At 41.2% G+C, this 27,864-nt stretch overlaps 1 protein-coding gene across 1 annotated transcript; it reads right to left on the minus strand.

Annotated features, from left to right (window-relative positions):
- Positions 1-1,482: 1,482 nt before the first annotated feature.
- On the minus strand, positions 1,483-27,567 carry Pon1 (paraoxonase 1). Its single transcript, XM_026391575.2, has 9 exons — positions 27,441-27,567; positions 21,575-21,645; positions 19,918-19,973; positions 19,369-19,537; positions 14,439-14,565; positions 10,998-11,198; positions 9,074-9,155; positions 5,296-5,424; positions 1,483-1,870 (listed from the first exon to the last, which is right to left on the minus strand). The coding sequence occupies exons 1-9, from the start codon at positions 27,512-27,514 to the stop codon at positions 1,712-1,714; spliced, it is 1,068 nt and encodes a 355-aa protein (XP_026247360.2). The 5' UTR covers positions 27,515-27,567; the 3' UTR covers positions 1,483-1,711.
- Between the last annotated feature and the right edge of the window lie 297 nt (positions 27,568-27,864).

Genomic DNA, 27,864 nt, shown 5'->3' on the forward strand with positions numbered 1-27,864 from the left:
TGAAGAATATTAAAGTCATTCTTTCTCCTGCATATAACCTATGCAGAACTAAACCTTTGGCAGTACAAATATTTAGATGTGGGCATCACAGAACAAATGAGAATTAGGCAGTTTTCCTCTTTCTATGAGTGTGTGTTAAACCCCTAACCAAGGGGTGTCCCTTTCTGAACTTGAATCTATGCTATGTGATGTTTGATAGTTTTTTTTTTTTTTTGGCAGAATCTTCTTATCCCATCAATAATAAAAAAGAACAGAATATGGTTATTTTATTGAAGATGCATGGAGGCTAGGTAAGAGATTCTTTTTGAAGGAAATATGTGAGGTTTTTATTTACTTATTTTTTTCCTAAGCATCACTTGTTGACTGTGACAAGCAGTACTTCCTGGGTTGTGAATAGATGGTATCACTGAGTAACTGAGCACTCATAAGGCACTTGGTGTTATGCTCCCTGAAATGGTGGCCAAAATAATGTGAATCCTGATGAAAGTTTTTTGTTTTGATCAAAACAAAAATATTTTTTTATTAAATTAGAGGATCAATGGTTTCAAACTGTTGGCAATTCTCAACTTATTGGCAAAACATTTTTCCCAAAATGCTGGACCAAAATCACAACACCAACAATAGGACAAGTGCCTTAAAAATACTTTAAGTGACTGCCTTAATGTCCCAGAGAAAGAATCTGGCCTGAAAGTCCTATCTTCAAAACAGACAAACAAATGAGGTGTGTTAACCTTTTTATGTTGGCATTCACAACAAAATGATAAAGTCACGTTTTATTCCTAGCCATGTCCTTGGATGATGACAAAAAGTGGTGGTTGATCTTTCCTGATTTTTGTTTGTTTACCTTTTCCTTTTTTTTTTTTTTCGTTCTCAATTTCCATAGCAAGTTACAATAGGGAAAAATAACAACAACAACAATAAAAAATAAAAATAAAAATAAAAAACCTCTTCCACCACTGAATAGCAGTATTGACTTCGGGACACTTAACATTACTTGAATCAATTACTGCATTCTGTGCCCAGTCTTTGCAGTGAGCAAATTCCCTCCTTCTCCAGGGCAATGAAATCTAAAAGATACTATTGGTGCCAAGATAAAAGACACTCATAATTTTAAGGTGTGATACCACTCCCCCAAATTTTAAGATTTTCCTACACGCCATTGCCACAGGAGAATTGAAGAATAAAAGGAGAACGCTACTAAAATTGGCCACTGTTTCCTGAGAAAGTCACATGCAGAGGGGAAAATGGGGCAACTCTGACGGTGCAGGTTCTCCAGCATGTTCTGGCATGTGACCTGGAGTCCCTGAGAACTGGAGTTGTGACATAGCTCATCCTGCTCTCTGGTTCTCTGAACATGAATTAGCGAAGCAGCAAGACACTTTCATGGAATCCGTTTTAGGGAAAGTTCCTAATGAGTAACATATAGTAAAATTATTTAAGACCTGACAATTGGTATAATAAATTTAGCCATTTTAATAATTTAATTAGTATTAAATTTATTATTTAGTAATAATTTTCCACTGGTAAATGAGATTTCCAAGTATTCCAAGACTAATTGGATCGTGTATTGTCAAAAGAACCTCACTCTCCAGATTTGCTCAGCCTCATGATATGCAACTGACATCAACGGAGATCGCTGCAGCCCCTTAGACTGTGGCAATTGGTGGAAATGATGGGCCTCCTCATTCCATGACTCTGGCAAGTCATCCTGTTAGAGTTCACAGTAAAGTGCTTTCTGATACACGGTGCCGATCAGCAGTTTCCCCTTGTACACAGAGGCTACTGAGCTGCCTTGCAACACTGTGCCATTTTCTGCATAAACCACTTTCACTTTGGGTTCTTCTGTTAAAATGTTCTGGATTTGAAGCACCTATCAAAGAAATAACGTGAGCTTAACATTTTTTAAAAGTTACTTAAAACAACTCAAAGCACGGAGTCATTTCTCCATAAGAAACCATCTTACCTCATAGAGTTACATATATTGTATTTTGTACCCAAATTACTCTATATTTATGATACCTGTTTCCCCATTTGTAAACTGTCAGTTTTGGATCATGTGATCTTTAACAAGGGTAGTGAGCACACAGACCTACAGGGACTAGGCAAGAAATGTGAAAGAGAAGCATAGCCTGAGTGTGAGGTGTTAGGGAGAAGTGGAGACCATTACTCAGCAACAGCTGAATGGTTACCATGCTGGAATTCAGATACGTGTTTATATAGTTTTAGATGAGCTAGGAATTTGGATGCTTACCCTTAATTCCTTGCTTTTAAATATAGGCAAGGGGCAGAGGATAATATGACACCCTCCCCACACCAAACCACCTTTCTGTACCACACTGAACCATTCTTCAGAACTTAAGGTCCAATCTCCAAATGTATAAGATTTTATAAGTTCAGCTTCCTTCATTTAGTTAAGAATTTGCACCATCAGCACCACTGCGGTGTTGTATTAGACTCACATGAAATACAAACATTTGATCATTCTTGCTGGCTGACAAAAATAGCAATTTTATATGATTTGATCTAATATGGAAAGCATTACATTGAAGGGGGAGACCTGGATCATGTCTTGGATCTTCTGCTTACCATTTGTTTCTCAGCTATAGAAGGAGATGGGTGAGACTAGGTTATTTCTAAGTTCCCTTTCAACTAAGATAAAGTACGATTACTTGAAGAAAGGATGTCTACACACAGAACACCAAATATGGCTGTCCAGGGAGGCCAGTGCCTGAATATGAAGGATCAATGGGGGCATTCAAAATGACTCCTTTAGAATAGCTGGCACCAAAGACAGATGTCTTAGGAAATTGCCATAGTGTTTAAAATATAGTGTCAACTTCAAGGAAATGGTGGTGTACCCTGGCTTAACTCAGCTTCTTGTTAATAAGACTAAATTGCTTTTCGGTTGGGAAGAACATTAGATAATGGATTGTTATTATCTTTTGCTATTCCTCACCAGATCCATCATTAGAAAGGAAACACTTTTTTCCAGGACAACAAACCACGTCCATGGTATAGCAAATGCCCCGAGTTCACCAAATGAGCTAACAAGCAAGAACATATTAGAATCTAACATTCTGCTCAGTTCTAAACAGTGAACACTCCCCAGCATACATTCCTTCAATTCTATGTAACACGCCACTCAGCAATCCTAATAGCTAAAAATGAGTAAAAGGCACAAAGGACTGACATTAACCATGATCAGAATTTCCTGTAAACCTAGAAAGAAAAGATAGGAAATTGGAAGTCCACTTTTTTTTAATGTTTATTTTTTAGTTTTACATGGCCACAGTATCTTTATTTTATTTTTATGTGGTGCTGAGGATCGAACCCAGTGCCTCACGCATGCTACCACTTGAGCCGCATCCCAAGCCCTGGAAATCCACTTTTTAATACTTTTTTTAGTTGTCAATGATCTTTTGTTTTATTTATTTATTTATTTATATGTGATGCCGAGGATCAAACCCAGAGCCTCACTCATGCCAGGCAAGCATTCTACCACTAAGCCACAACTCCAGCCCTGGAAATCCACTTTTGAGGTTTTTTTGTTTTCTTTAAATCCAGGAGACACAGTCATTTTTCCTTCATTTTTTGGTTGGGAGACAGACTTAAACCTAAGCTTTTAAAACACTGTGGTAGATAAATGTCAAAAAACAATATCATGTATTCAATATAAATAATAATGACACTTAGCATATACTGAAAACTCAAAATAGAAAACACCAGGTAGGTGATAGTCAATGTCCAAATGCCTATGGTAAAGTGAGCTTCAGATTCTTATTATTTGCACTGCAAAATAGTCTGCTAAATAAAGATCATGGACCAAAAAAAATTGGAATCTTTCAGTATTATAACAAAAGTGGAAGAAGAGGACTTCTAAGCCAAAACAAATTCTAGCAAATGATTTATGTCCTTATCTTTAGGGAATATTCTGAGAGGATGGCTAATTATGGTTTTAGGACTGGTCCACTACATTGACTTGTATGTATACAGCCCTCGATATCCCTGGATTCCATATCTGCACAAATCCAATCAGCTTCTTATGAAAAATATTGGAAAAAAATAATATGTCTGTACTGAACACATATAAACTTTTTTTCCTGTCATTCTTTCCTAAATAACATAGCATAACTATTATATGGCATTTATATTGTATTAGCTATGATAAGTGATCTAGAGTGATTTAAACTACATGGGAGGATGTGTATAGGTTCCATGAAAATATTTTTCAATTTTGTATAAGGGATTGAGCCTCTGTGAATTTTGTAACCACAGGGTCCTGAAGCCAATCTGCCACAGAATTGAGAGAGACAGTTCTGACACCCAGGAAGGGGGAGTTGAACAGGAAGGCAGGTAACAAAGAGTCAAACCATTGTAGCGTGGCACGATTATGTTTTTAAAACAATTGAGAATTTCCAAGTTGGAGAAACTCATGACTGAAATAAAGATATGGACCCGTCCAATGCTGGGGCTCCTCAACCCAGCCCTACAGGCCACACCCCACTCTGCTCTGACTTGTACCAAGGCCCACTTTGAAGGAGACTCCTGTACTCTCAGCCTCAAAGCAGCAGCAGCAGTGGTCAGACTGAGAGGGAGCTGAGGTAATTATGCTCAGCCACCTCCCCGGGGTGTGGCTGCTGGTTGACTACATCCCTCAACCACAAGCCGTTCCTCTCAGATGACTCTCTCCACACACCACACCGGTGACACACCACTCCTTTTTATTTTTATTTTCTTGGCAGTGCTGGAGATCAAGCCCTCTACCACCAAGCTACATCACCAGTCCACTGCTCCTTTCATCTTTCTTTTTTTTTAAGTAATTTTTAGTTGTAGATGGACACAATATCTTTATTCTTAGTTATTTATTTATTTTAATGTGGTGCTGAGGATCGAACCCAGGGTCTCACCTGTGCAAGGCACTCGCTCTACCGCTGAGCCACAAGCCCAGCCCCACTGCTCCCTTCTTGTTCTTGATTTTTAGTCATTTCCTTCCCACTTGCTAGCCCTGAGGTTATCCCTGGTTAATGCCTCTACACTATGCCCACCTCTTTGTAAACAACACCTTTATTAAACTCCCCTCAAAATAACCAGTTTAAATGTACCATCTGTTTCCTATCTAGACCCGATTTCCTATTTCCCTGAGGAAAACATGTCTGAAAGTCCTTTTTATTTCTAATCAGTTGGATCACCTATCCATGTCCCCTTTTTTATTTGCACATAGAATTGAGAACTATGTTTGCTGCAAAACAGTAGCTGGAAATAAGGTCATTGATCTACTTCGCTTTTCAAACTAACCTCTGAGGCAGGAGGATTCTCTGGGTCGTAGGAGAAAATCTTCATGCCATTGGGATGGCAACCAACCCAAAGGTCCCCCGTCACAGGATCCACGGATATGTTATCCACAAGTGTGTCAAAGTCGAGGGACTTCCAAGTTTAAGAGCAAGGAAAGAACAAAAGACAGGGAGTGAGAAAAATTGAGAAGTGGTGCAGCAATATGCCAGGGAAAGTGACCCTTGGTCACTACATGGCTGCTTATGGGGACACAATAATTCTACACCATTCTAATAGCACTCAAGGAATTCTTCTGATTCCTCTGGACTTCTATCTATACTAGTATTTTGTTGGTTTCCAGGACAGATGGGGAAAGATTCAGAAAGCAAAAAAAAAAAAAAAAAAACTGTTAAAAGTTAAATAAAATCATTTGTACTAACATCTGTGCCAAAATCTAAAACTTTTTTTTCAAGTTTTAAGTGCAGCATAAAGCAATTCCTTCTAAAATGGCATGTGCAAATGATATTTTTGTAAGAATTCATAAAACAACCAGGAAATGTAGATCCATTTCTGATGTGAACATGGATGAAATGTAGGGTCTTTCATGGCTAATCACAGGCTGTGCAGCCGGCGAAGAAATGATCACCCAGGGTCTAATTTTTGCCTTGGAGTTGAGGAAAAGTTTGTTCTTCAGTTTCTTAATGTTATTCAACTCCCTGTTCTTCTGCTGTTTATTCTCTAAATATAAGTTGCAAGCCTGTGATGACTGCCCAGATTGCTGTCGAGGCTTTGTACCAGTATCATAAATAATAGCAATGATTCTTAATTCCACCATTCATCATCTTGGCTGCCTTCTACCAGAAAGAAATCCCATCTATTTGTTTACCTCTAACTCTCATCAGAGAAACAATATCTACCGCGTACCTTAGTGCCCAGGGACCCTGTAAATAACTGGTCGTGACTCACTGCAAAGGCCAGAGGGTGGGTAGGCAGCTGCAGACAGCCACCGAGGCCCTCCGCTTCCTACTGAAAATGAGAGCTGTCCCCACATGTCCTCAAAGGGATTAGAGGGCTCAGCAGAGCTTCATTCTCACTGCCACGCAGGGTCGGCACTCCCTACTTAGCCTGGAAACAGGCATGATTAGCCAGAGGAGATGGCTGAGCAAGATCAGCTCCAGACTTCCTCTTCCACCCTCCCTGCATCTGTCCCAATGTCAGCACTCTGCCCTGACACCTTAGATTGTTTAAGTAAGGATGGGGAATAGCCAATTGGCAAATTCCATGGTGCTTGAAAGCCAGGTGAGATGAGAGTTGGAGGTGAAAGTGGAAAAAGGATCCAGAAGCCTGGGGTCCCACTCATTCCACACACAAGGACTGAGCTCCTACTGCATGCTCTATGAGGAGCTCAGCACCTAGAGAGTACCCAGCAGTACCAAAGAAGAGCTGCTAGTCCAGCGGGAAGCCCGTCCTGGGTCTGTAAATAAGGTGTTGCTTTGCAAACATGTAATACCTAGCCATCCCAACTCATCAGAGTGGGCATGTGTATCACACCTCAGAGTCTCATAAAGACAAGTGGAAAAAATTTTCCTCTCCTTACAACAAATTATTCTCTGTGGGAAAAACTGTATTCTCTGTTAATAAATATCTTGATTTTTAGAAAATTGAAGTTCATTGAGGTAAGACTAATTCATTGAGTCTTATAATCTTTTTTTGGAGGAAAAGGAGAATTATTTTTATTGCTATATATATACATCATTATATCTATCTATCTCTATATATGTATATATTATAAAATTTGCTATCTTGATTATATGTGTACAACTCCACGACATACGTATGTTTACAATGTCATGAAACCATCAGCACCATCCATCTTTAGAACTTTAAGCATCCCAAACAGAAACTCTGCAACCATTAAACAATAACTCTCCATTTGTCTTCCCCCCCCAGCCCCTGGTAACCACCATTCCACTTTCTGTTTCTATGAATTTGCCTGTTCTAGGTACTTCAGATCATTGGAATCACAATATCACTCCTTTAGTGTCTAGCTTATTTCACTTAATGTCTTCACAGTTCATCCACAGTGTAGCATGTGTCAGAAAATCATTCTTTTGGTGGTGCAGCAGGTACCAGGGATTGAACTCAGGAGCACTTGACCACTGAGCCACATCCCCAGCCTTATTTTATACTTTTTATTTAGAGACAGGGTCTCACTGAATTGCTTATTAATACCTTGCTTTTGTTGAGGCTGGCTTTGAACTTGAGATCCTCGTGCCTCAGCCTCCCAAGCCACTGGGATTACCAAATCATTCCTTTTTGAAGCCAAATAATCTTCCATTATGTGGGTATAACACATGTTGGAAGGACATAAGCATAAACATGCCTCATCATAAGCTTTACAATTGGCCTCAGCTACTTTATCAAATTATGTGGCATTCTGAGATGTTAATGAATATGATCGTTTAACAGAAAGATCAGTATTATATTTGAAGGGTTGGCCTCTGCTGGGTTGGTTGCTCTGAAGTGAAACGGGCATGGTCTGTTGCCCAAAGTGGGATCCCAATCTGAAAACAAGGCTTGCCTTCAACCTGGCCTGGGCAGGAGCAGGGCCCAACACTCTGTGTGGAATGTGTCTTGGATTGGATTCTGCTACAAAATTCTTTAACTTTCAGCTTACAGAAGTACCTACTGTTAAACCACAGTCTGCTTTTATTCCCTCAGCCAGTATAAGTGTGCAAAGTTCCATTTGACTTCAGCTAATACCGAACTAGTCCTGCCAGTGATTTTTAATGTCAAACACGATGTTACATTTGAAGTCGTTTCAAGGTAATTTTCTCGGAGTGAGGCCTGTCATGACAGTGCTTGAAAGTGTTGATGGGCACAGTTCTAAGACTGGCCGTGACAGTGCTTCACTCTGCGTGGGCAGCAGGACAGCAGTGCCAGGTGGTTTTTCAGGGCTAGAGCTGCTGTCAGAATGGTCCACCTTGCTCATAGTTTTTCTTTCCTCTCCTTTGTGTTTTTTACCCCTTTTGACCCAAACCTTCAATCTGGACCAGAATGATGGGGGCAGCGGGTGAACCCCTGACCCTCACCCAGCCCTACCATATTAATCGAACAGGTATTTGTGGAATGTCTGCTGAGTGTTGAAAATTGTTGCAGAGAAAGAAAAAAAAATCGGTCCTGGTGGAACCTACATTCTGGAGTATGGGGCAGGGGGTGGGTCAGATAATAAAGAAGACAAGCCAAATGTAACCTATGTTGGTAATAAATGTTGAAAGCAATGATAAGCAGTAGAAGAGTTAGGAAATAAGTGGGGGTGGGTCCCAGGTAGACTATCTGATGAGGATGGGTCTTGCTGAGATGACATTTCAGTAAAAACTGGGCAGAAATGACAGAGGCAGCCATGGAGATATGTTCCCAAGCAGAGGGAACAGTGCCCTGTCCTGAGGCTGTTTCTTGGCTTTTCCATCAACAGAGAGGAAAAAAAGAAAAGGGGAGAGAAAAAGAGAACGAAAGAAGGAAAAGGGAGAGAGAAAGGACCTGCGAACGCAATCCAAACAAATTCACTAGAACAGAAAGAATCAAAGTCTCCCAGGTGAGCTGCGGCCTGCTGTTCCCGCTCTGCAATTGAGTCAAAGTGAACAACAGACACAAAATGATGCAGACGGCTCTTAATAAAGAAGTGAAAAATGGGTTCTCACCCACTTCAATTAGACAATTCTTTTTTTCCTCACTTTTAATTTCACAAATCAATTAGAATCTAATTATCACTCTGCAAACTTATAGTGTTAATACATCTTACCTTCAACAGAGTTAAAGTCCAATTAGCGTGCTTTTCATACACATGAATCTTACGAGCCAGCGACTCGGATATGTAGACATACCTTCAAAGAAGCAAGAACTGCATCAAAGTGCTTGAGGTAATGCAATTCAGAAGGTTACGGGGAGTTGTAATAACTCTTCCTAGGGAAGAACTTTGCCTAGAGACTGGAAAACAGCACACATCTCAAAGCACTAAATTCTGAAAAAGAGCTCAATGAGTTCACAGCACACAAAGGGGTTTAATCTCGGAGAAGTTAATCCTAAAAGTGGAAACCTACTAATCTCTGATCAGCCCTAACACGAGCTCTTAATTTCTGGGAGCAACAGATAACTTTCAATGTAGTGGTGAGTCCCAGGTTCTGTATTTTTAAACTTTTATTTTATTTTTTTAGTTTGAATAACCATATGTATATTTTCACATATATATTCCTACGTATGTTTATATAAATTCATATGTCTATGAGTATACCCCCACAGCAACCAAATTCCTGCTCAGAAATTTTCATATATATTCAGTTGCATAATCATAAACCATAACTAAAACAAATTGGAAACATCTATCTCAAAAGAAAAATAGCTATACGCAAAGTTATATCCACTTAAATACTTTCATGTATATTTTTACATATATTCATATTTATATTCCTATATATGGATGAAAATGTTCAATTCCTAAACTAACCCTATTTTTCTACATTAGTGCTATGCTTACCAATACACCGCAGAGAACTAGGTTCTGCATTTTAGAGGACAGAGAGTTGTCCCTCCAGGAAGCTGCAGAAAAGAGAACTAGGTTCTGCATTTTAGAGGACAGAGAGTTGTCCCTCCAGGAAGCTGCAGAAAAGCCCCTTAGCAGCAGTCCCTTGTTTTAGGCCAAAGAAAATATGAGAGAAGTCAGGATGCTTGGCCTGGATGGAGAAAAGTCCTCCACACCCTTTGTCCTGAGCCTGTCCCAACCCTGCGGGCTTAGTGTTTTTCAGAATGAAACACGACATACCCAAAAGACTACTGGTTAGCGAAGCACAGTGCACCCCAAAACAAGAAGAGATATGATGGCATGATTATCTTTCCTTAAAAAGATATTTTAAGATAAAATATAAGATATTTTACTTTTTTCCTAATTTCATGTGTATATATCCATACTGTGGATGACCACAGTGTGGTCCCTAGACCTATGCTGCTCTGTGCATCATTGCAAGGCAGCCATGAGATAATATTATAAATCAAGCACATTACTAAGCAAGCTGCTGAGTTAAGATAACCCTTTCCTTTCATTGAAGACTCTCTTGTTGAAGAAAGCAGTGCTTAATTTACATTTTGATGTTCCTCATCTTGTCACAGACCAGTATATATTCATTCCTATGTATTGTTAATTTTGTTATATACTCAAAAATATTCCTTCAGGCTGGACAAAGTGGCTCATACTTGTAATCCCAGCAGCTTGGAAGGCTAAGGCAAGAAAATTGTGAGTTCAAAGCCAGCCTCAGCAAAAGCAAGGTGCTAAGCAACTCAGTGAGACCCTGTCTCTAAATAAAATACAAAATAGGGCTGGGGATGTGGCTCAGTGGTCAAGTGCCCTTGAGTTTAATCCTAGTACACATACACACACCCCAAAAATCTTCCTTCAAAACAAAGCTGTTTGGGTAATATTAAATGTTTATTATGGTTTCCTCTCTTGAAATGTACTTTTTCCCCCTTAAATAAAACACAGTACATCTTCACAAAATGTAAATGTTTGATCTGATAAATTTTACCCTCGAAGGATTAAGATATTTTGCTTTTTTTTTCTAACTTCCATCTTCCTAAGACAACATGTATCAAGTCACTTCAAAATGACTACAACATTCTAAAGACATCTACTGAGAACCCAGATAAATCCATTATGATGTAAAGAGTGCACATACTTGCCATCAGGTGAAATGTTGATTCCATTAGCTAAGTCAAATCCTTCTGCCACCACTCGAACTTCATCGGGACTATAGTAAACCACATATGACCAGGCTAAACCCAAGTATAGCTCCCAGGATCGTAAGTATGGGTCAATAAAATAGTGATCATTTGTGGCATAAAAATGCTCAGGTCCCACAGCGATGATATCATTCAAACTGCAATCAAAACACATAATATATACAGGTGAAGGTGCTGTACAGTGCAGGCTTGGGAGCTGGCATTCATTCATGTCTATTCCTAAATCAAGATATGGGATGAGCTTTCACTCTAGCTATAATGGCACAGGATCAATGTGAAAGCAGTTCTACTTCTCCCATCCTCAAAGATAAGAAATTGTGGGCTGGGGTTGTGGCTCAGTGGTAGAGCACTTGCCTAGCATGTGTGAGGCACTGGGTTCAATCCTCAGCACCACATAAAAATAAATAAATAAAAGTATGTGTCCATCTACAACTAAAAACTGTTTTTTTAAAGATAATAAATTGTTCTATGAACTCTTAAGAGGTCATAATAGCACTGTAACATAAAAATCCTATTACCTATATCTTAAAAGAGGAGGCATGGTGTGGGTATAAATTCAGTGATCATTTAAATTCGGCCATAGCATAATTGTCAGAGCAAGATGAATCTGTGCTCACATGGAACTGGCTCCTATCATTTCTTAGATTAAGGCAATGAAAAACAAACAAACAAACAAACAAAACCACTGAACTGGCAACACAGTTTAGTTAAATCTTTGCTACCTTAGCTTTGCAATCTAGGGAAAATTAATCCTTCACGTGTCAGGGCCTCAGTTTTCTTATCTGTAAAATGAGGATGATACACTGGTTTATCTTCCAGCCTTAAAGTTTTATGATTCTCAATGGAATAAGATGTCCATGAACAAGAAAGTTTAGAAACAGGATGCTTGCCTATTTTCTTTCCTATTAGGATTCTCTCTCTGTTTCTGAAAATGTAAGATATATGAGTCTATTTTTCTGCTTTAATAGGTACAATAGCAAACACATAAGTGAGTCATTCTTTGCTGATTGAGGTGATGGAAGTTCCCCGGGGCCATGATCTGAGAGAAAATTATCCTTGCTCTATTGCAGGGTGCGTAATGGCCAGTGTATCAGCTCTGACGCAGAGCTGGGCTCTGGGGCCAATGAGACAAGCATGCAGAGCCTCAGTTTTCTCATCTGTTAAGAGAGGTTAAGTGATTTTCCCAAAGTCATACAGCTCATTAGTAGAAGACCAAGGGTCAAAATCTTAAATTTGTGGAGTTGCAGTGGGAATTACAATGAGACAATGCCTGTTGTGTGCTTTGCCAGGAGCCTAACACCCAATAAATCCTCAATCAATGGGAGTCACTATTACTACATGAAAAAAGGTCTAGGGGTTTAGGATTAGTACAGGCTCCAGACATAAATCTGCAAGCTGGTTCTACTTTCTCTTTTTTTAAAAAAAGAAATTTCTGAAATTAGTATGCTTTCCTACCGTTTGCCTGCTTTTCATAAAGAGCAGCAGAATGGAATGGTTTAGAGCAAGAGCTTTGAAATCTGATAAACTCTGCTTGAGTCCTGACCCTGCTTGCTATCGTCACAACAGGGCACCAGAGCGTGTCAATAAACTTTGAGCCACTTCTCTGAATGTCAGTTTTCTCTCTGTACCTTGAAAGGCTAGGGTAAGAGTGAAATAAAATGAGTATAAAGGCCTTGTCACCATGCCTGGCCTATGGTAAGTGACCAACAATAATAATAGTTGTGACATTGTTAATAATAGCAGGCTGAAGTAATTGGAATAGTAATAGCATAAACAACCATCAACCACAGAGCAAAAGTACATGTGGCTAAATTCTATTTAATTGTGGCAATAGAGTTACTTTTAGTCAGGTTCTATGCTGCCGAAGACCAATATTTTTGCAACTTGACCAGAAAAAAAAAAAGAAAGAAAGAAAAAACTCCTAATCTGGAAAACTGGACAAACATGAGGTTTCCAAAATTAAATGCTGAAACAAATCAAATAATTTTTCACTATTTCATAGTCGTTCAGGAAAGTACTTTAGAACTCACACTGTCAGGACCATAATCTCAGCTCCACTGTTGACTAATGGTGTCTTTGGAGGCATCTTAACAAGTCCTCTAGGCCTCAAAGTTTTTAAATCCACAACAGGAATGATAATAGCACCCAATTACAGAGAGTGTCATAAAAAGTCACTAAAAAATCAGTTCAAATTGGTTAGCGCGGGAACTGATTTAGAGCTGAAGTTTATTAAGTTGTGATTGCTATTATTGTCATTCAGCTTTGCCATCCTACTTATTTTCCTTATGTTAGATCTTGGCATACTTTACATTCTTTAAATACCCAATGATCTCATTTCTTTCCAAAATATCTTCTCTGAATGATCTCTTCTACCCTAAATCTGTTCTCTGAACTTGAACTCATCTAAGGGTTACAGAAGAAGCCCCTGGCCTTCCTTTCTACTTGGCTGCTAACTAATTGGCCAATCTTCATGCAGTAACTCAATTTCTCTTAAGTCTCATTTTTCTCATCCTCAAAACCATCAGATAAGAAAGGAGAGGAAGAGGCACAGGTTTCCTATGTGCCAATCCCTTTCCTAGGTGCCTGCAAAGAGTACCACTCTAGGTTTACAAATACTGAGGAGGTTGAATGCTCTACTTCAATTATGCAGGTAGGGGCTGGGATTCTAAAAAACTGTAATAATTAGGAAGTAATCATGACTTTGGAAGGTAGTGTGAGATTATTGTGCTAAACCCATATTAGCCTCAAAAAAAAAAAACAAATATTCATAAGGCAAGTGAGGAAGTTGACTTTGGATTGGGTTGACCAGGATTGAGAATCCGTGGGTGTTTCTCTTTCTCCTGGTGTTATATTGTGGAGGAGTCTAGTACAGTGTTGAGTGTTCCCATAGATCTGCTACTGCAGGAGTTGGGCCCAACCAAACAGCAGTTGAGCCAACAAAGGCAGGATTTAGATGCACGGGATTTGGGGTTTTCTCTTAGATATGCATTTTGAATTTGTAGAAACTAAGACCATATTTTAAAAAAAATAAAAATAAATAAATAAGCTCAAGAAGTGGAATTCGTCTATAAAGCCTCTTTGGGTTTGGAATACTGAGTCTGGGTTTGGAGAGGGGCAGAATTTTTTCTTTTTAAAAGCTTAGATGGAGATCTTAAAACCAGGAGCCAGGAGCCAGCATCCAACCAGCCTGAGAAACGAGCTAATGAGAGAATGGGCTTCTCTGAGGGGCAAGAGTTGTTAGAATATTCTGCAGAAAAACACTCTTTGTGGTTATGGGAAGGGAGAGTTGAATGTGCCCTGGCCACAACGAAAAAGTAAACATGGATGAAGCATTCACTGCTGCTAAAGGAGAAGACAAAGATGAGCCATCTCAGCACCTAGGCAGAAGTTTGTGCCTAATGGTTTTCAGATGCAAAAGTGATTTTTCTTCTTCTTGAAATTTAAACACCTCCACCATGGACTTGAAATCTGGATGGTTCACCACCAGCAGGTACACAGCATTATCTGAGAGAAGATTAAAAACAAAAATTGAAACATTAACTGAGCTTTCAGCTGTCAGCTCTGTCTCCAAAAAGCAATTTCAACCCACCTCCAACTAGTACTTAGGATGTCAGGCAGATGGAATATTTTCATCTCTTGCTAGAGAGAACATTCGTGATTGCTCCAAAGAAAAGTGGCTAAAGGAGGAACAAGTGACAGTCTCTAAAAACTCCAAACTCTATTAGAGGGGGAGAAAACTCTCAATTTAAGAATGAGCATCACTGACACTAAAAATCCAAAGAGCGTAATAAGCTTTCTAGTCCAAATGGCCTCTGCAAAATACAGAGTTGACCTAGAAGGGATAGAGATGTGGAAACTGTCTAGGAGAAGGTGAGCCCAGGTATTCTTTACACCGTGAAAGAAGAATATCACAGAGATGGTAGGAAATGGAAGCAACTTCTGTGCCTCTGTGGGACTATGGGACATGAAGGACACTGGTCTAAAAGGTCAAAGAGTTGTGATCAGAGTCGGCAAGTGATGTGAGATTCTGATCTCTACCTTATGAAGCAGTAGTCAGTCTTTGGAAACCTCTGACATGATCAAATTGGTTGAACTGGAGAGATCTGAACAGAGAAGCCAGCTAAAATGATGTTAACTCTTCAGCCAATAAGTGTTTATATTCAATGCTAAATGTTTATGTGAAATGCTACAAAGGAAAAATGAAGCAGGAGAAAGAGATGGGGTTATGAGACATGTTCTTCTTAGGAGTCAGGGATGTTGTTTCTGATGAAGTGATGTTAGAGCAAAGACCTAAATGACATAAAAGAGCAAAACACAAGGATGTCTGGGGAAAGTGTGTTCCAGGCTGAGGGAAGAGTGTGTGCAAAGACCCTGAGGCAGGAGCTTCTTTGACACATTAACTTAATAGTGAAGCTATGATTGGAACAGAGAGAAAAAAAAGAGAGTGGCAAAGCTGAAGCAGAAAGGCAGGATAAGCCTTGTCAGAGATTAGGTGAGGATTCAAGGTTTATTCCTTGGAGGCTTGGAGTCAAGGGATAGCATGACCTAAGGCTACAGCAGTAATTCAGGATTGTAGAGAGGAGGGGCTGGACTAGGAGGTTGAAACTGAGAGAGAAGAAAGGAAAGCACAGGAAAGGCATTTGACAGGAAGTATCAGAACACCCTGGTGAGAGCTAGTGAATGAGTTGGTCAGAAATCAAATATAAAGAAGGGTGAAAACTGGGATTCTTATTTCTTGCAGCAGATTTTACTTCTAGAAATTCATCCCAAGGAAGGAGTCACAGAAGATCCATGTATAAGAATATTTCTTTTGCTAGGTGCTGTGGCGCATGCCTGTAATCCCAGCAGCTTGGGAGGATGAGGCAGGAGGATCACAAGCTCAAAGTCAGCCTCAGCAAGTTAGTGAGGCCAGGCAATTAGCAAGACCCTGTCTCCAAAAAAAAAAAAAAGAAAGAAAAGAAAAAGAAAGAAAGAAAGAAAGGGGGATGGCTAGGGATATGGCTCAGGGGTTAAGCATTCCTGAGTTCAATTTCCAATACCAAAACCCCACAAAGTTTCTTTCATCACTGTTTGTAATGAGCATAAACATGGAAATGAGCTAAATAGCAAACGGACTGTATTACTGTTCTTCCACCCATTTGGATCCTGAGTGGCCACAGTGAACTAGCTCTAAATGCACTGGCACAAAAAGGAATCATGATGCAGTGTTTAGTGAAAAAGCAAAACATCACCCCCATTTTATTCCAAAAAGCATACCTATATCAAACATTATATTTCTTTGCACCTGAAATTTTTTTTAAAAAAAAATTTAATAGTGGTGATGGGTGGAGAAACCATAGAAAGACCATGAGTATGTATATTCATTTTTCAACACTTTGAATTTCAAGTGACTGCAAGAAAGGAACCCAAACAAGTATGTATTACTACCTTCAGTGATGGAATTGAAAACCTGATAAGAAAATAGCAATAATAACCCCTATTTGTAGATATTCTCCTAGAATGGCCCTGATCTAAAGTTTTTGAAATAGAGAAAGTAAAGAGGCAAGAAAAAAAATGAAATTGAACCTCTGGAGGCAACTGCCCAAAGAACCAGCAACGAGTGGCAAAACCAAGAGCAAGAGAGGAAAACCCTGGTAGGACAGAGCCAGGATAGGTGAGTGGCAAATCAGGGAGGGACAATTCTTTTGAAGGAGAAAGTGGTCAACAGTGAAAAGTGAGAAGGAGGAAGGAAGGAAGGGAGGGAGGGAAGGAAGGAAGGAAGGAAGGGAGGGAGTGAGGGAGGAAGGGAGGAAGGGAGGGAGGGAAGGAAGGAAGGAAGGAAGGGAGGGAGTGAGGGAGGAAGGGAGGAAGGGAGGGAGGGAAGGAAGGAAGGGAGGGAGGGAAGGAAGGAAGGAAGGGAGGGAAGGAAGGAAGGAAGGGAGGGAGGGAGGGAAGGAAGGAAGGGAGGGAGGGAAGGAAGGAAGGAAGGAAGGGAGGGAGTGAGGGAGGAAGGGAGGAAGGGAGGGAGGGAGGGAAGGAAGGGAGGGAGGGAAGGAAGGAAGGAAGGAAGGGAGGGAGGGAAGGAAGGAAGGAAGGAAGGAAGGGAGGGAGTGAGGGAGGAAGGGAGGGAGGGAGGGAGGGAAGGAAGGAAGGGAGGGAGGGAAGGAAGGAAGGAAGGGAGGGAGGGAGGGAAGGAAGGAAGGGAGGGAGGGAAGGAAGGAAGGAAGGAAGGGAGGGAGGGAAGGAAGGAAGGAAGGAAGGAAGGGAGGGAGTGAGGGAGGAAGGGAGGGAGGGAGGGAGGGAAGGAAGGAAGGGAGGGAGGGAAGGAAGGAAGGAAGGGAGGGAGGGAGGGAAGGAAGGAAGGGAGGGAGGGAAGGAAGGAAGGAAGGGAGGGAAGGAAGGAAGGAAGGGAGGGAGGGAAGGAAGGAAGGAAGGGAGGGAGGGAGGGAAGGAAGGAAGGGAGGGAGGGGAGGAAGGAAGGAAGGAAGGGAGGGAGGGAAGGAAGGAAGGAAGGAAGGAAGGGAGGGAGTGAGGGAGGAAGGGAGGGAGGGAGGGAGGGAAGGAAGGAAGGGAGGGAGGAAGGGAAGGAAGGAAGGGAGGGAAGGAAGGAAGGAAGGGAGGGAAGGAAGGAAGGAAGGGAGGGAAGGAAGGAAGGAAGGGAGGGAAGGAAGGAAGGGAGGGAGGGAAGGAAGGAAGGAAGGGAGGGAAGGAAGGAAGGAAGGGAGGGAGGGAGGGAAGGAAGGAAGGGAGGGAGGGAAGGAAGGAAGGAAGGAAGGGAGGGAGTGAGGGAGGAAGGGAGGAAGGGAGGGAGGGAGGGAAGGAAGGGAGGGAGGGAAGGAAGGAAGGAAGGAAGGGAGGGAGGGAAGGAAGGAAGGAAGGAAGGAAGGGAGGGAGTGAGGGAGGAAGGGAGGGAGGGAGGGAGGGAAGGAAGGAAGGGAGGGAGGGAAGGAAGGAAGGAAGGGAGGGAGGGAGGGAAGGAAGGAAGGGAGGGAGGGAAGGAAGGAAGGAAGGGAGGGAGGGAAGGAAGGAAGGAAGGAAGGGAGGGAGGGAAGGAAGGAAGGAAGGAAGGAAGGGAGGGAGTGAGGGAGGAAGGGAGGGAGGGAGGGAGGGAAGGAAGGAAGGGAGGGAGGGAAGGAAGGAAGGAAGGGAGGGAGGGAGGGAAGGAAGGAAGGGAGGGAGGGAAGGAAGGAAGGAAGGGAGGGAAGGAAGGAAGGAAGGGAGGGAGGGAAGGAAGGAAGGAAGGGAGGGAGGGAGGGAAGGAAGGAAGGGAGGGAGGGGAGGAAGGAAGGAAGGAAGGGAGGGAGGGAAGGAAGGAAGGAAGGAAGGAAGGGAGGGAGTGAGGGAGGAAGGGAGGGAGGGAGGGAGGGAAGGAAGGAAGGGAGGGAGGGAGGGAAGGAAGGAAGGAAGGAAGGAAGGGAGGGAGGGAAGGAAGGAAGGAAGGAAGGAAGGGAGGGAGTGAGGGAGGAAGGGAGGGATGGAGGGAGGGAAATGATGTTTGTTAATAAGGACCTCACTGATGGATTTCAAGGCAGCCATTTTAGCCACCCACAGTGGGGACAATCAGGAAGCAGCGCTGAATGAGGGGCCATCTGATGAGGAAATGGAGGCAGTGAGTACAGACGTTGTCATCACCTGGACATTTTTTATCACCTGGACAACTTTTAACAAGTATTCCTTCCCAGACCTCCCTCAGACCAATGGACTCAGAATTTCTGGGGCTGGGGCCAGGGCACCTCGACTTTTTTTAAACTCCCCAGGTGCTTCTGGGTGCAGCTGAGGTTGAGGATTATTATAGAGGTCAAGGATACGGCAGCACAGCACACAGGAAGGAAAAATGGGATAAAGTCACAAGGAAGGGGAGAACACGCTGTGCTGAGGAACAGCGTGAACAGAGTCAGCAGAGACAGAGGGCACGGAGGGTGGCAGGGCTGAGGGAAAGCTGGCCTTGGTGACCTTTTGTCCCTGGATCTACATGTCACAGATGAAGTCAGACAAAAATCTATTCCTGTAAATAACCTGGGCCTTTCAAATTGTTTAAAATTAAAAAAAACTATAATGATTAAGGCTGAATGTTATAATAATTTTAGATAATGTAAATGTTGGTGTTTTTTAAAATTAGGAGCTTTGCAAATCAAATATTTTAGCATTCTTAAGCATGTGTCTTTCATATATTTAATTAACATAGAGAAGTGGTTCAAAAGCCCAAATATAAGAACATTCTTCATAATTAAGCTTTGGTTGGATGAGAAGAAATATTCATTCGCTGGCACGGGGTTTTGTTTTTTTTTTATTTGCTTTTGATTTTCAGTAAACAGTAAACATTGTTACCTTCATCTGTGAATGTGCTAATCCCATGAGGGTTAAATGAAGACAAATCTGATTTACTTCCTGTAATTTTCAACTCCAACACTGCTGGATCTTCTTCATTCAGGTCCATCAGAAGTATTTTCCCAGGTTTATCGGGTTCAAAACTCTTTACGCCAGGATATTTTAATCCCTTAAAAGCATGGTGGAGAAAAAGCAGGCACATGGCTAACATCAAATACTGACCGAGGTGGTGGGAGGCATATGGATTCACACTCTCTGCTCTGGGCCATAGGGCCACACGGGAAGCCTCTTAACGGCCTGGTACAATAGGTCCACAGAAGACTCTGGAAGCCACGTGTTCCACCAGCTCACCCCACACAAAACCTCTCATCACCTGTAGCCAATGCAGATATGACCATGACATCTGGGTGGGAGATGTCATCTGGGAAAGTGAGATGACTCCATTTTACTTGAAAGTGGACCTTGGTACCTAGAAGGCCTAAGTGAAAGACTTAAGTGACCAGTCCTAGAAATTGTTCTAGAACATAATAAGTGAAAGAAAACACTCACGGAGCTGATGAAAGCCAGTCCATTAGGCAGTATCTCTATGTCTTCAGAGCCCACTTCTGCAGAAGAGAGTACAGTTTGCTCATATTGTTGCAGAAAATTGAAGACACATTTCTTCAACACTTCTGATTCCAAAATGAGGATATATATTAGATTTTCTTTGATAGGCTCAGAATAATTCGTCCTTTCGTTCATTTCATTCAAATTGGTGAATTGATGCAATTGTATGGAAATTTATAAAATGTTAATATTTGTAACAAGTGTAATGAAAAATTTACTTGATGTATTTATTTCAAAGGATGTCCTAGAACTTTGTCTTCAGAATCTGAAACCTCTTAAGTAAAGCTCATGAACATTCACAAAATGTTCAAAAGATGGGATTATTTGAAAAAAGCCTGTGGTCTTTTTAAAAGATGCAAGCTATAAATATATATTGATACTTTATAGCTCCTTATTAATAGCTCCAATGTCAATTAAACAGTTTGAGAACCATATTAGAAATATATTATTATATAAATACATTTTATTAGAAATATAGAAAATATTTTTACTATATCATTGTTATTAAGTATATTTTAATAATGTAAGAAATATTTTAATATACTACTATAAATATATTATATTAGAAATACAAGTAAATTCCAAGTGCTTGATTAAATTTTAAATGGGGATACATTTTAGATGATTGAGAATATGCAGTTGCAATTAATATGTCAATAAAATATGACTCCCTTCAAGTTTGTCATGCTTTCAATAGACGTAAAATTTTCAAATTTTAATTAATCTAGGGACAAACAAACTACTTGCTTTTCTATTCATACTTTTAACGGAGATGTATGCTTTTCAAATGCCTTGTGATATGACATTAATAACATATTTTTTTCTAGAAAAATATTGTGCCCTCAGATATCTGGCCAAGTTTAATGATACTAACTGAATGAGTGTTCTGGCATTGCCTTCTGAACTATAGTCAACTGAGATAAATAATTCTAAAAAACAAACAAAAACACCACCCACCCAAAACAACAACCAAAGCGTGAATTAAGCAAACTGTCCTCAAATAACAAAGCTGGTTGGTTGAAACTGGATGAGGCGTTGAGCTCTGGGACACTCTGTGGGTTGCTTTCTCCTGGCGCTCTCTTTTTGCTGACAAGCTGGCCTCCCACAATGGAGGCCAATAATTGCTTTCCCAGCTTCCTTTGCAGCTAGGGCCCCAGCCTGTCCTTCAGCTCTGACTAATGAGATCTAAGGGGAAATCTGCTGAGAGGTTCTGGGGAAATTTTCCTTTCCACCTTTAAAAGAGATACATGAGGAGAAGCTTAATATATATATACATTCTCTACTCACTTTGTCTTCCTCTTCTTTCCTTCTCTTGTTTTCTGCTCAGGTTATATTACCATGAAATCATACATGGCTCTGACTATTGTTTCTGCTCTATTGTCCAAACAAAAACAATCAAAACTGCCAACACATTGGTTATATGTTGGGGAAGACAAAAGTCAAATGACATGGTATTTTGTAATTAACTACTGACTTAATAAAAATCTCCTGGGTCAACAATGTTTTTTTGAACAAAATTAAACAGGCATACAGACAAAATAAATAGCAAGATGCTATACTAGCAGTTCAAATGAGACACCTTCTCTTCTCACATACATACCGACTCCTTTAACCAAATTACAGTTGGGAAGTTCCACAGGTTTCACTTCACGGGAAGCATTAAGTCGTTCTCTAGGAGGAAGAAAGGAATGAACAGATAAAACTCTCGGAATTAAACTGCAGTCCACAAAGTTCTTTTTAACTGCTCTTCGTCTTGGAGGCAACCCCAGAGTTAGCGGTCCCCAACACCCATAATTCTACCATGCAAGGTCAGAGCAGTGGGGAGCGTGGGATACAACATTTAGTTGAGTAAGGGCTCCTATGTGCAGAGATGGACAGATATACAAAGGGGATATGTAGTGTCTGCTCCATGCACTTTTTGTAGGAACAGGAACTATTTTAATCGTGTAAGAAATACAAGGTGGATAGTTGGGGTCAAATGGCAACATGGTTCCAATTTCTCCCATGATATTTTAGAACAATTGACAGGTTTCCTATCCATTTGCCCAGCCTGGTTTCACAGGTTGGCCTGTGCATCTGCTTTGAGACTAATACTTGAAAAATGTAGGTATATCTAAAGGCTTTGTCACTTCATAAAATCATACCCAAGTCCAGCCTATAAAAAAGCATTTCTCTCTCTCTCTCTCTCTCTCACACACACACACACACACACACGCCTGCATGTATGAAAATGCACACATTTACACACAAACAACTTATTAAATACAAGCACATAAAAATCATAGGGGGATATTTGAATGAAGGAAAAAGGAAACATGAACAGATGCTAGAACAAAGCACCAGCAGTCTGCCTATACATAACAAAGATCTGAATGAGGCATTTGAAAAAATTGGACCATGACATTAGCACAGCCAAGAGATTAAACTATATATCTATATCTATATCTATATGAAAAAAATGATATCATATAGTCACAGTCTCACAGGGTGATGGGCTGGAGGTGACCAGACACTTTGGGTAAAAATTCTATCAACATGATACAGAATGATAAGAATTTGAGGGCAATTGATCTTTCATTTGTTCATTAAGAAAAAGTTTTTAGATGTTCCTACTATCATGCCATTGACTATCAACTCTACCCACCTGCTAAGATTGTCTGGCCTAACAGGCTATGAAGGGAGCCCATAAATCTACTTTGTAAAAGCACCACAGTTCTTTTGGATGCACAACTGGTACAGAACCAGTAGGCCAGGTGCCAGAGATACAGAGATGAACAAATAGGAAAGGTAGTTTGGCCTGCCAAGAGACTTTGGCTCCCTGAGTGATAGACATGAAATTAGAAAACAGACTTCAAAGAAGAGAAGTTGGGATCTGCCCTATGACCTGGGAAACTAGAAGATATTTTTTAAATATCAGAAATCAGAACTGGTCACAGTGGAGCATGCCTGCAGTCCCAGCTACTTGAAGGCTGAAGTGGGTGGATCATTTTAGCCAGAAGTTTGAGTCCAGCCTAGGCAACATAGGAAGACCTAGTCTTTAAAAAAATAAATAAATAAACAAAAACCAGAAATCCTATGTCATAATCACAAAAGTTTGCAATAAAGGGAAAGTTAAAATTTATAATAGAGTAGGGGCTCACAAACTTTGCAGATTTAGAATTGTGTTAAGAAAAGCATTTTACATGGTACAAACATGCATGTGTGTGCATGCTCACACACACACACACACACACACACATCTAAACCAAGTATCTCAAAATGATACTTACCCTAATCTATGTATGCATTCTTAACTTTTCTACTCAAATCTACTTCATTTATTTAAAAATGCTGATCATGGTCTACTACACTGATTTTGAGAGCTGTCACTATGAAAGACACTAGTCTGGGGGAAACATAATGAATATTCATGGAGTGCCACCAAGGAACGCCAAGGATAATGGTAGGGTTCAAGAGGTTAAGGGTGAAAGTCATATCCAAGGACAACACAGAGAGTGACATAGGAGGAGGGATCCAAGGATATGAATTTGTTGAATAGGCCAAAACTTGTGAACAAAGCCCAAGATAGCCAAATTAACTTAAAAAAAAAAAAGACTTAAAACCACATAGGAAGGAATAAGCAGGCTGCCTGGCTCACGAGGTTTGTGAACTGTGATTGGTTCACTGAGTATGGAGAAAGGTAGACCTGTTCAGCTATTTTTCTAATTCAGGCTTCCCTCCCCCTCCCTGCAGATGCTCTCTAGCTTGGAAATGGCAATAATCACAGTTAGCAGGAGCCCACAGTAGGCAAGGAGGTGTTAAACCTGTTCCCAGTTGCCTTGGGCTCCAATTTGTGGCCCAAACGAGTCATATCACAACAGGATATCACTGACGCCATAGTTCAGGTGCTGTGCATACCCTCATTCAACCTGCCAACACCTCCCTAAGGGGTTGTTTTCCTGGGTTACAGATGACTAACATCAGTGGCTTTCCAATAGTTATGGAATGTCTAAACTGGGATTGGAACGCAAGTGTAATTGCAAATCTATACTCAACCCCCTAACAAGGCAAAACTTACAAATAACAATGGTAAACAGCTGGAAGAAGCCATTGAGGTTCATTGGCCTGTGTCACTGTAATTTAACTCATGTTGTTCTATCTTTTTCTCAAATTATCAGGAAATATCTTGATTAAGTCCAAATGTTCCAGGTCAAAGAGATAAAGTTCAATACTGAGATATGTCCTTGACTCACAAGCCTCTGAACTCTGTCCAGAAAGCACACAACCTTTACTGTGAACTATTCAGTGCAAATATACCCTGGCTTCCAGCCAAAGAAAGCAAGAAGTTTTCCTCGTGTATTAAGAAACCCAATCTGGAACTCAGGCCAGTCACCCTTAGCTGTCAATTTTCTGTAGCTTCACGGCACATTCTCTGTTCATTCAATAATTCCTTTTTAAGACCTACTATGTGCCAAGCCCTGTGCTAAGAGCTCTCGCACACATACTTCCTCATTTAATCTCCTTAGCCACGTTTGAGACAAAGATTTGTGTTTTCCTTGTTTTATAGGTAAGAAATCTGAGGTACAGAGAAGCTAAGTCATTTACATGTCATTGCTTTGCTTAAAAGAGCAGAGTTGGGATTTGGAATTAGGTGACATGATACCGAGGACTCTGTTCCCTATGTCCCTTTCATACCCCTTTTCATTTGCTCACTCTTTTCCCTCCATCCAAGGAGGCCCTTTATCTCCTTATCTATGGGGACACCCAGGATCCTCATGACTTTCTACAGCTTCTTCTATGACAGGATTAGTATTCCTAAGTTTATGCTCATGAACCTCACCTACATATCTCTCAAGTCTCTTGTCCTGTTGCTTTACAGTTATCAGTTTTGGGTCTTGTTGCTCCCCATCCACTCTGAAATCAGTGAGCAAATGCTTTATCATATTGATTTCTATGATTTCCAGCACAATGCAGCACTTTGCAAGTGGGAGAGGTTGGCAGATGTCCACTGAATTGTTTTGTGGCATTGCTAGGCTAGAACATCAGACAGAGAAAATGCTGTGGATGCATTGATAGGGGAGACTGGAGGATTGGTAGGTTATTCATCCTTAGCCTAGGGTTTTAATGAGATAAGGTAATATTCAGGTATCATTCTTTGGATTTCCTAAGTGAATTTTTGAAATCACATATGATAAGTATAAAAGCCAACAATTATAGGGCACTTATTTTTTAAAATATTTATGTTTAGTTATAAGTGGACACAATACCTTTATTTTATTTTTATGTGGTGCTGAGGATCAAACCCAGTGACTCACGTATGCTAGGCAAGCACTCTACCTCTGAGCCCCAACTCCAGCCCCTATAGGGCACTTATTAAGCAGCAGATTTTATATATATGCTACTGCAATGTGGGTTATTATTCCATAATTTTCAGGTGGAGAAAATGGCTCAAATTTTCTTGGTGTAAAGTGGTAAAGTGGCTTGAAAGTTGGAGAAAGGAGATCTGACTCAGGGTCACCACCCTCTATCCACACAGTGTGTTGCCTGGTACAAGCCTGAGTGGCAGAGATGCATTGAAAGATTCATGCTAGCTTTGTGGATTCCTTCTAAATAAAGGAAACAGTGGATTCATGCATCTTGATGAATCATTTAGGAATGAGCGCCTCCAGGACCTGCACACGAGGGGGTACTATTTCTGTCTTGTCCTAGGCATTTCCTATGGCAGTATGTACCTCTCAAAGTTATATGCAGCTGACTACAATGATGGGTTAGGGATTTGTGCCCCAGAGGAGCATTCTCAATTCCTTCTTCTGAGAGCTCCCACCTCAGAAGCTCAAGAAATCCCTGCAGGCATCCCTTGTATGCTTCCACAAGTTTCCCCCTGTAAAATTTCTTGTGAGTCCCTCCCGCTCCCCAACACACACAAACATAGCCATCTCTGAATTTTAAAGGTTGCGCCTTTCTGCGAGTTTGGTTTGTTCCTGGTGAAGGCTTCAGGACATCGTTGCTTCCATTTTCTATGTTGGGCAGCCTCATGATTTTTCTGGAGACTCAGGTACCTTATCTCTAAAATGAGGATAAAGGTCATTTGTTGATTATCCAGGATCTCTTGCTCTGGTTCTAGCATGGACAATGACAAAATATGAAGAGAAGTGCATAAAAATTTCCTGGGAGTTTGTTAAGTAACGCTGATCAGATTCAATAGTATAAGGGAAGGGGGCACTGAGATTCTGCACATTCGGGAAGCTCCTAGTTACCACCCATGCAGCTATCCGATAGACCTTTCTGAGTAGCAAGGCTTTAGGACCTTCTGGAGAGAAGTGCAGTCTCCTTTTTTCCCCTGACTGGACTACTCCAGGAAGCTCGGTACCCACTCTATATCTCTCTGCATAAACGCATTGGCAGCAAACAGTGCCGTGATCAATGAAAATTCACATGCTAATTTTTACATCATCTAAAAGCCTGAACCACTAACTATGCTTTTTTCAAATACTTTTCTAATATTTTATGATTTCAAAAATAGCAATAATTAGAAGAAAATTCCACAATAATTCATAAAAACCTATTCTGAATGTAAGCTTCTATGTATTAGTCTGTAAGGTGATAAGGTATTTTAAAATTCCAAAGGATTCCATTATATTAATGTTTTACTTCAGAGTAAATAAGACTTATTTGACTAAGCCTCTGAGAGTTAGGATGATCTGTAAACTTTGAACACCTGCAAAAATTTACCATCCTCCATAGCACCTTAATGCCTTATTGAATAAAGAGAAGCGGGGAACTAACATTTATTGAATAGCTACTATGTCCCAAGCTCAGTGTTAGTTGCTTCCTATAGGAGTTTGTATTATCAATTTCAATTTATGGAAGCAGCTGAGATTTAGAGATGTGAAGCGATTTGTTCAAGTTATCATATTCAGAGGGAAGAGCTAGAACCTAGGACATCAATTGCAGCATCAGGGTTCTCTCCTCCCGGCCTGGCACCCACTGGAGCAGGTGGACCACTTCAGGGAGCATCTGCTCCTACCTACTTAGGTCCACGTGCAGATGGTCCCCCTCCACGTGGCTTCCAATTGAGATTCTCCGTGGCCAGAAGCTTTGAGCTATGACCAGGCAGCCACCACGGGGGGTGTCCTTTCCCTAATCCACAAAACACCAACCCTTATCCCCCCTCCACCCTTTTTTTTAAAAGCCAGGTTGAGAAGTCAATCTGCAGCCAAAGCACGCAGATCTTCATGACACTGACAACTTGACCCACTCACCACTGCCAATGACTTGTCCCAACTCTCAGACCATGAGCAAGGGTATGTTTACAAGTGGCACCTGATAGCTGGACAAACATTGATGAAACCTCTGTAGGATATGTATCCAGCACAGGTCTGTATTTTCTGTTAAGAGCCTGGACCCTACTTTGGGAGTGGGGGTGTTACTACACCGGGGTTTAGGGGAGGGACAGGGGTTGCAACCCTCACCAGGATCCAACTTACTCGTAAGAAGACCGGCGATCTCTGAAAAGCGCCAGTCCCAGCCCCATGAGGGTGAGCACCGTCAGCTTCGCCATGGCCCTGGACAGACTAACGGACAGATGGACTTATGCACGGACCGCTAGGAGCTCCAACCAGCCTGCGGCCCGAGCCAGGTGCGGACAGGCCCGGGATTGGCCGGTCGCGCCCCGCCCCGCCCGGTCCCGCCCCATCCCATCGCTCGCTGGGCAACCGCAGCTGGACTCAGGCTCAGCGCCTGCAGCCAGGAGTTGTATCCTTAGACCCAGGACCCTCCTGTTTCCTCGGGCTTTATGGAGAAAAGACCGGGAAGAGATCAAGAAACCGAAATCAAGCAAGTTAGAGAAAATAGGCGTGGAAAAGAAGAACACTCAATTCGTATTCAAAAGGTGCTAATACTTGTGGTTCT

The sequence above is a fragment of the Urocitellus parryii genome, chromosome 3 (genome assembly GCF_045843805.1).
Source record: "Urocitellus parryii isolate mUroPar1 chromosome 3, mUroPar1.hap1, whole genome shotgun sequence".
Lineage (NCBI taxonomy): Eukaryota > Metazoa > Chordata > Mammalia > Rodentia > Sciuridae > Urocitellus > Urocitellus parryii.

Excerpts from the sequence above, each read along its gene's own strand:
- Pon1 (XM_026391575.2), bottom strand. The coding sequence starts at position 27,514 with ATGGCGAAGCTGACGGTGCTCACCCTCATGGGGCTGGGACTGGCGCTT. Across the intron at positions 11,199-14,438 it reads AGGCACAAACTTCTGCCTAG|TTTGAATGATATCATCGCTG; the intron begins GTGCTGAGATGG and ends TTTTGATTGCAG. Across the intron at positions 1,871-5,295 it reads AGAATCCTCCTGCCTCAGAG|GTGCTTCAAATCCAGAACAT; the intron begins GTTAGTTTGAAA and ends TTTCTTTGATAG.